This window comes from Oncorhynchus kisutch, linkage group LG25 (genome assembly GCF_002021735.2).
Source record: "Oncorhynchus kisutch isolate 150728-3 linkage group LG25, Okis_V2, whole genome shotgun sequence".
Taxonomy (NCBI): domain Eukaryota; kingdom Metazoa; phylum Chordata; class Actinopteri; order Salmoniformes; family Salmonidae; genus Oncorhynchus; species Oncorhynchus kisutch.
Genome location: NC_034198.2, coordinates 19,845,887 through 19,860,054, shown reverse-complemented (window position 1 = coordinate 19,860,054; position 14,168 = coordinate 19,845,887). Strand labels below are relative to the sequence as shown.

The window sequence follows — 14,168 nt, the reverse complement described above, 5'->3', positions numbered from 1 at the left end:
TGGCGCTCGCTCTCTGTCCCGCGCTCTCTGGCGCTCGCTCTCTGTCCCGCGCTCTCTGGCGCTCGCTCTCTGTCCCGCGCTCGCTGTCCCGCGCTCGCTGTCCCGTGCTCTCGCGCTCTGTCCCGCGCTCTGTCTCGTGGTCTCTGTCTCGCGCTCTCTGTCCCTCTCTGTCCCGCATTCTCTCGCGCCCTCTGTCTCTTGCTCGCTGTCTGTTGCTCGCTCGCTGTCTGTCCCTCGCTCGCTCTGTCTGTCCCTCAATTTCAATTCAAGGGGCTTTATTGGCATGGGACACATATGTTAACATTGCCAAAGCAAGTGAAGTAGATAATAAACAAAAGTGAAATAAACAAAAAATGTATTCTCTCCTTCTCTCAGTTCAATTTAAGGGGCTTTATTGGCATGGGAAACTCTCTGATTCTCTCTCTTTAGGAATCAGCCTGTAGTGGTGTGTATTGTCTCTGGACTGCTACCATTCCATACAGCCTGCTCTTTTCAACATGGAAGCCTTTGTTTCTGCCTACTGTACCTTTTTGATAGCTCCTCATTGATGTGGGTGGGTTGATATTGTGCTCCACTTCCATTGATGTTCAGAGGCTGATAATGTTTGATGCTTAAAGCAAGAGAATATTTGTTCACTTCAGAGATCTATAGGGTCTATGGAACATGTGACAATGAAAATCCTTGAAAGTGTGTGATGTATTGGGTCATCAGAGAACTGTGGGTGCTGAGAGAGAGCATGGAAGTGTGGAAGCTAGCAGGTGAGTGTGTACGCTGTGCATGAAGGATTCGTTTTGTCATTAGAGGGGAGCTAGAGAAAGGACGCAATGTGTGGAAAAGAAGAACCACCACAGTGGGACTCTAACAGCTCTTCAGTCACTGGCCTGTTATAGAGACGCAGAGGTTACTGAGAGACCGATGTATCAGAGTGATGTCACCCCTCGTACTAAAGCACCCAATAGAAACCGCTGTAGTGCCTCCTTGCAAAGTCTCAAATGATTAATGTCTTGTTTTTCTTCATGATGTTCGCTAGCTTTCATGCCTGCAGCAGGAGTATTGACTTGCGTTTTTAATCACAACACACTGACCAGCCTCTGTAAGGCCTATAAATCAGTTCAGTGACTCCATTATGAAATCCTTTATTACAGGGCACACCTCACACTCTTACACTATCCAACACTGTCACACCTTTCTCAGTGGATTTCACCTCACCCTCCTCTTATCTCTCTGAATCCAGGAAGGAGCGTCCCATCTCAATGGGGTTATTCCCATTACCAGGATATGATTTGACCAGTGACTCGCAGAGGGAAGCTGTTGAAACACCGTCTGAAGCCTGGAGATGTAAGGACCTGAGCCACCCTCGCTCCAACACCAGCCTCAAGGTATCAATATACTCCTCACCTGCCAGTCACTTTAAACTGATGCAGAAGTTATTCTATTCTTTGGACATACTTTTCAGGAATTCACTGTGTAAGTACAAAGTGAACTCGGTGGTTTGAATCTGGACCCCACCCCCCCATGTCTCCTCTTAGCTTTTCCCAGGAATCTGAAGGGTGACATAAGATGTGTAATTTGGCCCAGAGTAGATCATTTGTGTGGAAACAGACACGTTCAACCGTTCACTCTGCCAGAGGATGGGAAGGCTTATTGAAAAGGTTTGATACAGTGTGTACCAAAGCACGATTGAGAGGTAAACTTGGATCAGTGTGGCCGGAATGCCTAAGAAGGCATCGAGGGAGGGCAGGGGGGCTGTGTGTAAGTCTGCGGGCCCATGGAAGTGGTACCATTCGGGGCCAGGAGGAGGGGAACAGAGGAGAGAAGAGAGGAAAAGGACAGAGTGTCTGAGTAGACCAAAGGGAGGCTTTCTGCTGGGGCCACACGAGAACCTCACCATGGTTGCCGCGAGCAAGGTTCCGTCATGAATATTAATGAGTGATCGGCTGATTAAGTATTCATTTGTTCTGATATTTTACTCCACGTGGCCAGATAGAAATGATTCAGATACCAGGAAGGGGGCTTCATGTCAGAAGTTACAAGACAACATTTGACATAAGATACGAGACCAGTAGATGAAACTCAACTGCCGATGTTTCAGCTCAGCACTGGCTGCTACTAAATCATCTTTTTACTTAATCCTCCTCTCTATCAAACCTCTTTTCTTTCTCTGTCCCTTATCCCACTAAACCATCCCTTTCTCACTTTCACGGTGGATCTCTTAAGCTGACTTTTAAACACACACACTGCCACACACACTGCCACAGTTCAGACTCACAGGGGCCCCTTTGTTACAGCCTCTGACTCGACATTTCCCAAAGATTTCTAGTTTTCGGTTACAGTCCCCCCTCCCACTTTCTCTCTCTCTCTCTCTTTCTCTCTCAGCCCCGCCAATTATATCTCCCTCTATCTCAGGTTTGTATACAGACACACAGTGTCAGCAGAGCTTAGGGTTTTTTGTCATGGAAAAGCGTCAGCTTTATCAGTCTGATGGACAGAAGAGAAGCTAGGCTCTGATAGGCTGACAGGTGATACTATGGCAACGGCAGAGAGGATGATGCCAGCGAGGGGAAAGTGGGGGGAGTCCACCCAAGGGTAGAGGAAAAAGTAGAAGGGAAAAGAGAGGTGGGGAGTGAAGGACAGAACATGAGAAACTCTGGTGTAGTGGATGTCAGCCAGTGTTTTGCCAATGGTCTTTTCCGAGGCTATTCTTAAAAGCCATATAAAGTATGTAATGCAATCAGTTGAATGGTTGACTGCAGTAGAAAGCCTGGGTACACAACCTCTGGAAGTGGCTGCTCATCAGAACATCTAACCCGTTTGTCACCTTCAGTCCAACATGTCGGACTCCACCGGCCCTTTCACTTGATCCACTGTCTTTATACTTAATTCATGATTTGCAATAATCTTTTTCAACATAAATCTCCTGCTCCCCCCCCCCCTCCCCCTTTCCAGTTGTGATCACTGCTCTAAAACCTTCACTGTAATTTTTCTCTAAACCAGTTGGGGGCACCAGACTTCCAGAGCAGAGGGCAGAGGCTTTCGGCCAATCAGCAGGCTGAACAGAACCAGGTCCAAACTACCGCGTTGTTGTTATAGCCTGTAGTTGCTGTGTTGTTGACCATGTAGTCTCCATAAAAGCTTCATCTAGCCTTTGTGCCTCCATTAGAACACAGTCCACTGCCAGCTGTATGCCATCCACACTGCTTACTCACCTGGACGTCAATGGTGTGACTGTGGGGCTGAATCTTAAATGATCCCTATTCCCTATGTAAGTGCATTACTTTCAGCCCTGTGGGGCTCTGACCTAAAGTAGTGCACTATATAGGGAGTAGGGTTCCATTTCAGATGCAACCCAGACTTTCAGGGTTAGTCGGCTTGCTAGGATTACTAATGCATAGAGCGTTCTCTCTACTTCAACCTAATCAACTAGCCTTAGCTGTAGAATTGACTAAAACTGATTTGTTGTGTGCTCTAACAACTTTGTTGTGAATTGAGGTGGTTTTCACTTTGCCTTTTGTTTCAGCGGAAGATGTTTCATTTACTGCGTTTGGGGGGGACTTTGTTTTTGTTGATTTTGTTTTGTGTACTTTATACCATTGCCTTGTGAATGTTTGAGTATTCAGGGATGATTTTGACTGGGTATTAATGGTTGTGTTGGATTGGCTAACCTTTTTTCAAACATCCTTATTCCTTTTTGAGGGAAAGAAGTGAAGACTGTAGGAAATATGGCCCTTGTGTCCTTGACCATCTGTCAGGATCTCATTTATATTCCTCTTCCTCTTCTTTCTCTTCTGTAGGATGAGATGTCTAATGCGAACCGTGGAGGCTCCAAGTCCAACATGCCCATGTCTCCTAAAGGGGGCTCCAAGTCGGGGACTTCATTTGGGGCTCCCGCTCAAGGAGGTTCCAAAATGTCCTCACAACAAGGTGGCTCTAAATCAGGCACCCCCATGTCATCTCAAGGAGGGGACTCAAAGTCACTTACCCCATTGTCCACGCAAAACGGTGGCCCTAATTTGGTCATTCCACTGTCTTCTCAAGGGGGCGGGTCTATTTCGGCCAGTCCCATGTCTACTTCCGAGTCTGACGTTGCCATGGTATCGGTGAGCACGCCACTCCAGGAAGAGTTTGAGAAAGTGGGCAAGGGTCTGAACAGGAACCTGGACAGAAGCAACAGGAAGCCAGAGAACATCAGCAGTAAGAACACCACAGTACCAGAGGGTCAGGAGGGTCCAGAAAGACAGAACTTAGAACTGAGAGGAGGGTCAGGACCTCGCACAGGTTAGTACTGCAGCTCCAGGGTATAAGCTGTGATAACATGGGGATTGGCTATGTTGGGGACTTGGATTTGTTGTATTGTAAAACCTACCAAAAATGTGTTTGGCATCACATTGGCCTCACTAATGTATTCACCATGTCAAACATGCCGTATGTCCCACAAGAACAGTAATCTAACATGTTATTCTCTTTCCTCTCCACACGCAGCTGATGATAACAGTGAGTCGTTGGAGGTGCAGGCCATCATAGAGTCCACTCCTGAACTGGACATGGACCTTAGCGGCTACAGAGACGCCAGGTAGGGTCAACTGGAAGTAGTATTTCTATCTCTGCATCTCTATCCTGAACACTCAATCTCCATTTATGTGTCAAACTGTACAGAAAATCCCTTCCAGCTTGGTCCTTTTGAGCCGGATATATAAAACAAATCTATACAAATGGTATTTTATGATGGAATCTATTGTAGCTGTGTTCTCAGATGACCTCTCTTCCTCCCTCCATCCATCTCCCCCCATCGCTTTCTCCCTCCTCACATCCCTCTCCAGTACTCCTACTAAAGGAGTAGGAATAGAAAACATGGCGTTCGACAGGAATACTGAGTCTCTGTTTGCGGAGCTGTCCTCTGCAGGACCTGACATGGAAATAGATATAGCAGACATGGACGAGGGGGCTGACCTGCTGGGTAAGACGCTCCCACCCTCCCTCTAGTTCTCCCCTTTTAGCTCCCAAACCCCCAAATGATGTCTAAAATATACAGTGGGATATCCCTCTTGGTGAGGTTGTAGGTTCAGTGTTCTTTAGGCTGCGTATAGACCTGTTGGAGTCCCCGTAGAGTCATGTGCTGTTAGGTGATCCTCAAGATAATCTGTTTTGTTTTCCACCTCACATTGCCAGCATGGGTCTCACACCTTAACTTCCCGGGTAAGACTGAAGGAGTGTGTGTATCATGCGGTTTATCATTCCATTTTAGACAGGAGGAATTTCCATTTCTTCTTTCCCTTTTCATCCCTCTTTTCTCCTCCTAAGGTATGGGCCGTGAAGTGGAGCATCTCATCCACGAGAACACTCAGCTGCTGGAGACCAAGTAAGTTGTGTTTTCAAATCACCTGCGTCCATGCTCCCGAAATCAACGAAACATGAATTTACCAAGCGCAACAATGTTCCATGTTGTGCAGTAGACAGCACACTACTGCCACCTGTTGTTCACGGAGGGATTTAGCTTCCATTAGAGTTCACCCAGGTCCCAGAGGAAGTATGTGTAGGGCCTAATGATCATGCCGTCCAATCTTTGTCCTCCGTCTCGTCAGAAATGCATTGAACATGGTGAAGAATGACCTGATGGCGCGTGTGGATGAGCTGTCGTGTGAGAAGGAGGTGCTGCAGGGAGAGCTGGAGGCTGTGACTCAGGCCAAGACCAGACTGGAGGAGAAGAGCAAGGAACTGGAGGAAGAACTCAAGAAGTCAGTCTCCATTCTACCCTACCTTTCTCTGCCTGTTTTCTTTCCCTGTTTAGATGAATAGAGGGTCCCCAGGCATCTCCAGTGTGTGTTCATCTCTAGTGTGTGTGTGTGTGTTTCTCTCGTAGGGTTCGGGCTGAGGCGGAGGAGGCCAAAACAAAGACTAAGAGCGAGAACAATGAGGAAGATGTGAGTTCTGTGTGTATGTGTTTGCTGAGATATACAGTTGAAGTCGGAAGTTTACATACACTTAGGTTGTAGCAATAAACTCGTTTTTCAACCACTCCACAAATTACCTTTCAAACTCAGTGCCTCTTTGCTTGACATCATGGGAAAATAAAAAGAAATCAGCCAAGACCTCAGAAAATGTTTTTGTAGACCTCCACAAGTCTGGTTCATCCTTGGGAGCAATTTCCAAACGCCTGAAGGTACCACATTAATCTGCACAAACAATAGTACGCAATTATAAACACCATGGGACCATGCAGCCGTCATACCGCTCAGGAAGGAGACGCATTCTGTCTCCTAGAGATGAACGTACTTTGGTGCAAAAAGTGCAAATCAATCCCAGAAAAACAGCAAAGGACCTTGTGAAGATGCTGGAGGAAACAGGTACAAAAGTATCTATATCCACAGTAAAAATTAGTCCTATATTGACATAACCTGAAAGGCCGCTCAGCAAGGAAGAAGCCACTGCTCCAAAACCACCATAAAAAGCCAGACTACAGTTTGAAACTGCACATGGGGACAAAGATCGTACTTTTTGGAGGAATGTCCTCTGGTCTGATGAAACAAAAATAGAACAGTTTGGCCATAATGACCATCGTTATGTTTGGAGGAAAAAGGGGGAGGCTTGCAAGCCGAAGAACACCATCCCAACCGTGAAGCACGGGGGTGGAAGCATCATGTTGTGGGGGTGCTTTGCTGCAGGAGGGACTGGTGCACTTCACAAAATAGATGGCATCATGAGGTAGGAAAATGATGTGGATATATTGAAGCAACATCTCAAGACATCAGTCAAAGTTAAAGCTTGGACGCAAATGGGTCTTCCAAATGGACAATGACCCCAAGCATACTTCCAAAGTTGTGGCATAATGGCTTAAGGACAACAAAGTCAAGGTATTGGAGTGGCCATCACAAACCCCTGACTTCAATCCCATAGAAAATGTGTGGGCAGAACTGAAAAAGTGTGTGTGTGAGCAAGGAGGCCTACAAACCTGACTCAGTTACACCAGCTCTGTCAGGAGAAATGGGCCACAATTCACACAACTTATTGTGGGAAGCTTGTGGAAGGCTACCCAAAATGTTTGACCCAAGTTAAACAATTTAAAGGCAATGCTAGCAAATACTTATTGAGTGTATGCAAACTTCTGACCTACTGGGAATGTGATGAAAGAAATAAAGCTGAAATAATTCATTTTCTCTACTATTATTCTGACATTTCCGATTCTTAAAATAAAGTGGTCATACTAACTGACCTAAAGCGGGTTATTTCTACTAGGATTAAATGTCAGGAATTGTGAAACTGAGTTGGTGTATGTAAACTTCCGACTTCAACTGTATGTAGGTGTGTGTTTGCTGAGGTGTGTGTGTGTCTGAGGTTGCTGATACCACTTCTTGCAGGCAGATGTTCCCACGGCCCAGAGGAAGAGGTTCACCAGGGTAGAGATGGCCAGAGTCCTGATGGAGAGGAACCAGTACAAGGAGAGACTGATGGAGCTACAGGAAGCTGTACGATGGACAGAGATGATACGGTAGGGAGGAGGAGGGAGAGGAATCATGTGACAAGCTGAGCTAGTCCAAAAGAAAATTATTCATATTGAAGAATTTTTGTATTCCAACCAAACAATGTGCTTACTGATAAACATGCATCCCTTCTAATTTGTGTTTTTGTGTTTTCTCTCCTGGGCGATTCTAGCTAGTTGAGTAACAAGATCGTTTTTTGTCTCAGCTGAATAGTGATAAGTCATTAAATGTGTTGTAATCTTTCCTTCAGAGCATCGAGAGAGAATCCAGCCACCGCAGACAAGAAGAAATCCAGCATCTGGCAGTTGTAAGCTTCACTCCTTTCCCACCGTCTCTCCTTTCCTACCGTCTCTCCCTTCCTACCGTCTCTCCCTTCCTACCGTCTCTCCCTTCCTACCGTCTCTCCCTTCCTACCGTCTCTCCTCTTCTACCGTCACTCCTTTCCTACCGTCTCTCCCTTCCTACCGTCTCTCCCTTCCTTCCGTCTCTACTTTCCTACCGTCTCTCCCTTCCTACCGTCTCTCCTTTCCTACCGTCTCTCCCTTCCTACCGTCTCTCCTTTCCCACCGTCTCTCCTTTCCCACCGTCTCTCCTTTCCCACCGTCTCTCCTTTCCCACCGTCTCTCCTTTCCCACCGTCTCTCCTTTCCCACCGTCTCTCCTTTCCCACCGTCTCTCCTTTCCCACCGTCTCTCCTTTCCCACCGTCTCTCCTTTCCCACCGTCTCTCCTTCCCACCGTCTCTCCTTTCCCACCGTCTCTCCTTTCCCACCGTCTCTCCTTTCCCACCGTCTCTCCTTTCCCACCGTCTCTCCTCTCCCACCGTCTCTACTCTTCTACCGTCACTCCTTTCCTACCGTCTCTCCCATCCTACCGTCTCTCCCTTCCCACCGTCTCTCCCTTCCCACCGTCTCTCCCTTCCCACCGTCTCTCCCTTCCTACCGTCTCTCCCTTCCTACCGTCTCTCCTCTCCTACCGTCTCTCCCTTCCCACCGTCTCTCCTTTCCCACCGTCTCTCCCTTCCCACCGTCTCTCCCTTCCCACCGTCTCTCCCTTCCCACCGTCTCTCCCTTCCCACCGTCTCTCCCTTCCCACCGTCTCTCCCTTCCTACCGTCTCTCCTCTCCCACCGTCTCTCCCTTCCCACCGTCTCTCCCTTCCCACCGTCTCTCCCTTCCCACTGTCTCTCCCTTCCCACCGTCTCTCCTTTTCTTCACTCCTTCAATGCAATCCTTCCCCTTTACCACACATCTTTCCTTTTTTGCGTGCTCTCCTTTTCTCTTTACACTCCACATCTAGGAGCTGTCATACCACACTTATAGCTAAAACCACTGTCAGATTGTTGATGATCATTTAATCTGATTTTCCCTTTTCTCTTCTTTCTTTCATGTTTTGATCTCTAGTGTGTAGGTAAACCTTTGACAGGCTAATGGGTCATTTTTGATTTTGGTTCTTAACAAACAAATCAACAAACCAGGGAGTGTCTGCCTGATCAGGGAATGGCTTTCAAAAACGTTTCAAAAACGATTCACCTACAAATGGAAGACAGAAGTGTGTGTGAGCGTGTGCGCGTATCGGTGTGCTTCAGCGTAGTACACATATTACATATATTTTACTGAAATGTCTTGTAAATTGCCATTTCCTGATCTAGGCTCCCCTGTTGGGTTTCAGCAGGAATGGTTATGGTGTGTAATGCATCTGACTAATGCAGAATTTTTATTTGGGGCAGGGGATATAGCATTAAGCTGTTGGAGAGGGGTTGCGTGTATTGAATGCATGTTTATTTATGAAGAAATCCCTTGTCTCTCCTGTTGCCCTCTGCTCCTTTGGTCCCTCTCTCTGTTGTATCCTGCCTGATGTTGTTGTTGTCCTATCTGTATGCAGGAGGTGTGTTGGGAGTGGTTGGGATGGGTGATGGGCGTGGAGAAAGAGGGTATAACTAGTGGAATGGATAGTTGTATTCTAGAGTCAGATACTGTAATCAGAATGGCATATGTGGTTGGACATTTTTCTAAACTGATACACTGAGTTTAGTCTTGAGGCTACTTTCTGCTACATGGAGAGGGTCATACAGTCATCTATACCTTTTGACCTGATGATCTGTAGCTATTTGATCTTCAACTGAAAAAATCCTGATATTTATGGACCTAGTCTTTTCATCTCACTCTGTTACTAAACAAGCATCGTCTCTAGAGCTGGAATAAGCAGCAATAGTTTGTAACTGTGTTGTGTTCTGTGTTGAATTGCTAACTGCCTGGTTCGTGTTACAGTACTAACCAATGCATCCCCTGCTCTCCCATCCCCTGTAAAATCACAGTGGAGACTCGCTCGCTGCTTTTGGTCGGTGTAGTCTAACCAATCTGATTGAGAAAGGTCTCTTTGCATCATGGCACTGGAACAACAAACATTGTTCTGACCTTTTTTTGAAAGTTTGCCAAGCTCTGTATGGTTCTGATTTTTGCTGTGATTTGGGTACTGAGATGGGTACTGAAGGTGTGATTGGGGGGGGTGTAATCAAACCTTAATTTGATTATTTATCCCTTAAACCCTGCTGCTGCTGCTTTGTCTGCCCCTCTATATGTGTATGTGTGTTCTTTCTTTCCACCTCCTTCCTTCTCCCTCCATCCCTCCATCCCTCCCTCCGTCCTCCAGTTTCAGTCGGTTGTTCAGTTCGAGTGGAGGAGCGGCTAAGAAGCCTGCGGAGGCTGCGCCAGTGAATGTGAAGTACAACGCCCCCTCCTCCCAGGTCCAGCCCTCTGTGAAGAAGAGGAGCGCAGCTCTGCAACAGCTACCCAGCGACAAGAGCAAGGCTTTCGACTTCCTCAATGAGGAGTGAGTGTTGGAGACGTCTACCCATCTGTCCATTTCACTCATGATCCAACCAGTCTTTCACACATCAAGGATTCAATCATCGTTTGGCCCCACCTCCATGCCACCATCCATTCTTCAATTCATTTACCCATCTACGCTGGACAGTATGTCCAGAATAGATTAGATGTTTTTTTTCTCCCCCAATTCAGGTCTGAGTCAGGCAACATGGTGTCTCGCAGGGAGCAGAAGAGAGCCCAGTACAGACAGGTGAAAGCCCACGTTCACAAGGAGGACGACGGCAGGGTACAGGCCTACGGGTGGAGCCTGCCCCAGAAATTCAAGGTAGGACAAGTGTCTTAGTGCATTACTTTATACTAGACGAGGGCTGCATATTAAGTTAGGTTCAGTGACTCCAGGTATGCTGACCACTGTGTTATATTACAGGTGGCCAATGGTGGTCAGACGTTAGAGAACAAGATGAAGAATCTACCTGTACCTGTCTACCTCCGACCACTGGATGAGAAAGATGCTACCATGAAGGTGTGTGTGTGTACCTTTCCTTACCTTGTATTTCTCTCCATACAGTACATTCAGAAAGTATTCAGACCCCTTGACGTATTTAAAACAGATACCTTATTTACATAAATATTCAGACCCTTTGCTATGAGACTCAAAATTGAGCTCAGGTGCATCCTGTTTCCATTGATCATCCTTGAGATGTTTCTACAACTTCATTAGAGTCCACCTGTGGTAAATTCAATTGATTGGACATTATTTGGAAAGGCACACACCTGTCTATATAAGGTCCCACAGTTGGCAGTGCATGTCAGAGCAAAAGCCAAGCCATGAGGTCGAAGGAATTGTCCGTAGAGCTCCTAGACAGGATTGTGCCGAGGCACAGATCTGGGGAAGGGTACCAAAACATTTCGGCAGCTTTGAAGTTCCCCAAGAACACAGTGGCCTCCATCATTCTTAAATGGAAGAAGTTTGGAACCATCAAGACTCTTCCTAGAGCTGGCCGCCCGGCCAAACTGAGCAATCGGCGGGAGAAAGGCCTTGGTTAGGGAGGTGACCAAGAACCCGATGGTCACTCTGACAGAGCTCCAGAGTTCCTCTGTGGAGATGGGAGACCTTCCAGAAGAACAACAATTATGCAGCACTCCACCAATCAGGCCTTTATGGTAGAGTGGCCAGACAGCCACTCCTCAGTAAAATGCACAACAGCCCACTTGGAGTTTGCCGAAAGGCACCTAAAGGACTCTGACCATGAGAAACAAGATTCTCTGGTCTGATGAAACCAAGCTTTAACACTTTTGCCTGAATGGCAAGCCTCACGTCTGGAGGAAACCTGGCACCATCCCTACAGTGAAGCATGGTGGTGGCAGCATCATGCTGTGGGGATGTTTTTCAGTGGCAATGAATGGGGAAACTAGTCAGGATCGAGGGAAAGATGAATGGAGAAAAGTACAGAGAGATCCTTGATGAAAACCTGCTCCAGAGCACTCAGCACCTCAGACTGGGGCAAAGGTTCACCTTCCAAAAGGACAACGACCCTAAGCACACAGCCAAGACAATGCAGGAGTGGCTTTGGGACAAGTCTCAATGTCCTTGAGTGGCCCAGCCAGAGCCCGGACTTGAACCAGATCGAACATCTCTGGAGAGACCTGAAAATAGCTGTGCAGCGATGTTCCCCATCCAACCTGACATGGCTTAAGAGGATCTGCAGAAAATAATGGGAGAAACTCCCCAAATACAGGTGTGCCAAGCTTGTAGCGTCACACCCAAGAAGGTTCAAGGCTGTAATTGCTGCTGAAGGTGCTTCAACAAAGTACTGAGTAGCGGGTCTGAATACACATGTACATTTTGATATTTCATTTATTACATTTTTTATAAATTAGCCAACATTTCTAAACCTGTTTTTGCTTTGTCATTATGGGGTATTGTGTGTAGATTGAGGGGAAAAAAACATTTAATCCATTTTAGAATAAGGTTGTCACGTAAACAAAATGTGGAAAAAGTCAAGGGGTCTGACTACTTTCTCAATACACTATACTGTATTGTTGTGTATTGCTAACTGTGTGTATTTATCTCCTGTAGTTGTGGTGTGCTGCAGGTGTGAACCTGTCGGGGGGTAAGACCCGTGACGGCGGGTCTATAGTAGGTGCCAGTGTGTTCTACAGTGACCTGACCAGCCCTGGTCCTGAGAGTCCTCTCAGGAAGACAGGATCACAGAGCAGTCTGGACAAACTGGACCAGGACCTAAAGGTACATATACATCACACACAGTCACATGGTCATACAGCACACACATGCTTGCACTCATACAACAGACAGACAGGCTCATAAGACACACGTGTGTGCGTACAGTAAACACACACACACACACTCATACACTCTTTTCCGTTGTGTGTGTGTAGGAGCAGGAGAAGGAGCTGCTCCACCAGGAGGAGCTGTCCTCTCTTGTGTGGATCTGTACCAGTACTCAGGCCACCACTAAGGTCATTGTCATCGATGCCAACCAGCCTGGGAATGTCCTGGAGAATTTCTTTGTCTGCAACTCCCATGTCCTCTGCATCGCCAGTGTGCCAGGTCTGCGTGTGTTCGTTTGTGTGATGTAAACTGAAGACAAGGTTAAATGTTTTTGTTTTTATTGTAGCTAATCATACCATGTTTGTTTATACATGTTTATGTGTGTGTCAGGTGCCAGAGAGACAGACTATCCGGCAGGGGAGGAGGTGCCCCATGACGCAGGGTCGGGTGCTGAGGGCGGGACTCTGCAAGCCAGCACAACCAGTATTTGCTCAATGGGTGAAGCTGGAGTGCTGGCAGGGATCAATGTGGTTGGCTGCTCTACAGAGGGGGCAGTGGCTACCCCCCAGACAGCAGGAGCAGAGAATGACACCGACACCGACACAGGTAAGATTAGTACACCCACGCAGGCATACAGTTGAAGTCGGAAGTTTACATACACTTAGGTTGGAGTCATTAAAACTCGTTTTTCAACCACTCCACAAATTTCTTGTTAACAAACTTTTTTTCTTTTTTACCTATATTTAACTAGGCAAGTCGGTTAAGAACATATTCTTATTTTCAATGACGGCCTAGGAACAGTGGGTTAACTGCCTGTTCAGGGGCAGAACGGGGGCAGAACGACAGATTTGTACCTTGTCAGCTCGGGGGTTTGAACTTGAAGCCTTCCGGTTACTAGTCCTACGCTGCCGCCTATAGTTTTGGCAAGTTAGTTGTGTCATGCACGAAGTAGATGTTCTAAGTAATTTTTCCAACAATTGTTTACAGACAGATAATTTCCCTTATAATTCACTGTATCACAATTCCAGTGGGTCAGAAGTTTACATACACTAAGTTCGTTGTGCCGTTAAACAGCTTGGAAAATTCCAGAAAATTGTGTCATGGCTTTAGAAGATTCTGATAGGCTAATTGACATCATTTGAGTCAGTTAGAGATGTCCCTGTGGATGTATTTCAAGGCCTACCTTCAAACTCAGGGCCTCTTTGCTTGACATCATGGGAAAATTAAAAGACATCAGCCAAGACCTCAGAAAAAAAATGTAGACCTCCACAAGTCTGGTTCATCCTTGAGAGCAATTTCCAAACGCCTGAAGGTACCACATTCATCTGTACAAACAATAGTATGCAAGTATAAACACCATGGGACCACGCAGCTGTCATACCGCTCAGGAAGGAGACGCGTTCTGTCTCCTAGAGATTAACATACTTTGGTGCGAAAAGTGTACATCAATCCCAGAACAACAGCAAAGGACCTTGTGAAGATGCTGGAGGAAACGGGTACAAAAGTATCTATATCCACAGTAAAATTAGTCCTATATCGACGTAACCTGAAAGGCCGCTCTGCAAGGAAGAAGCC

The 14,168-nt window shown here is 46.7% G+C and overlaps 1 protein-coding gene across 8 annotated transcripts in view; it reads left to right on the top strand.

The window, feature by feature from the left end:
- LOC109869894 (C-Jun-amino-terminal kinase-interacting protein 4) overlaps positions 1-14,168 on the top strand; it is a 53,959-nt gene that overhangs the window by 33,253 nt on the left and 6,538 nt on the right. For 2 of the 8 annotated variants that reach the window (XM_031804765.1, XM_031804770.1), the window contains 17 exons: positions 1,235-1,379; positions 2,995-3,063; positions 3,792-4,275; positions 4,480-4,570; positions 4,818-4,954; positions 5,299-5,356; positions 5,580-5,732; positions 5,858-5,918; positions 7,353-7,483; positions 7,726-7,782; positions 8,876-8,878; positions 10,125-10,304; positions 10,493-10,625; positions 10,728-10,823; positions 12,381-12,548; positions 12,701-12,872; positions 12,984-13,199. In XM_031804765.1, the coding sequence (XP_031660625.1) occupies positions 1,235-1,379; positions 2,995-3,063; positions 3,792-4,275; positions 4,480-4,570; positions 4,818-4,954; positions 5,299-5,356; positions 5,580-5,732; positions 5,858-5,918; positions 7,353-7,483; positions 7,726-7,782; positions 8,876-8,878; positions 10,125-10,304; positions 10,493-10,625; positions 10,728-10,823; positions 12,381-12,548; positions 12,701-12,872; positions 12,984-13,199 (2,354 nt within the window). The remainder of the gene's footprint in view (positions 1-1,234; positions 1,380-2,994; positions 3,064-3,791; positions 4,276-4,479; positions 4,571-4,817; positions 4,955-5,298; positions 5,357-5,579; positions 5,733-5,857; positions 5,919-7,352; positions 7,484-7,725; positions 7,783-8,875; positions 8,879-10,124; positions 10,305-10,492; positions 10,626-10,727; positions 10,824-12,380; positions 12,549-12,700; positions 12,873-12,983; positions 13,200-14,168) is intronic. The other 6 variants (XM_031804767.1, XM_031804771.1, XM_020460177.2 and 3 more) reach the window with 4 other exon arrangements.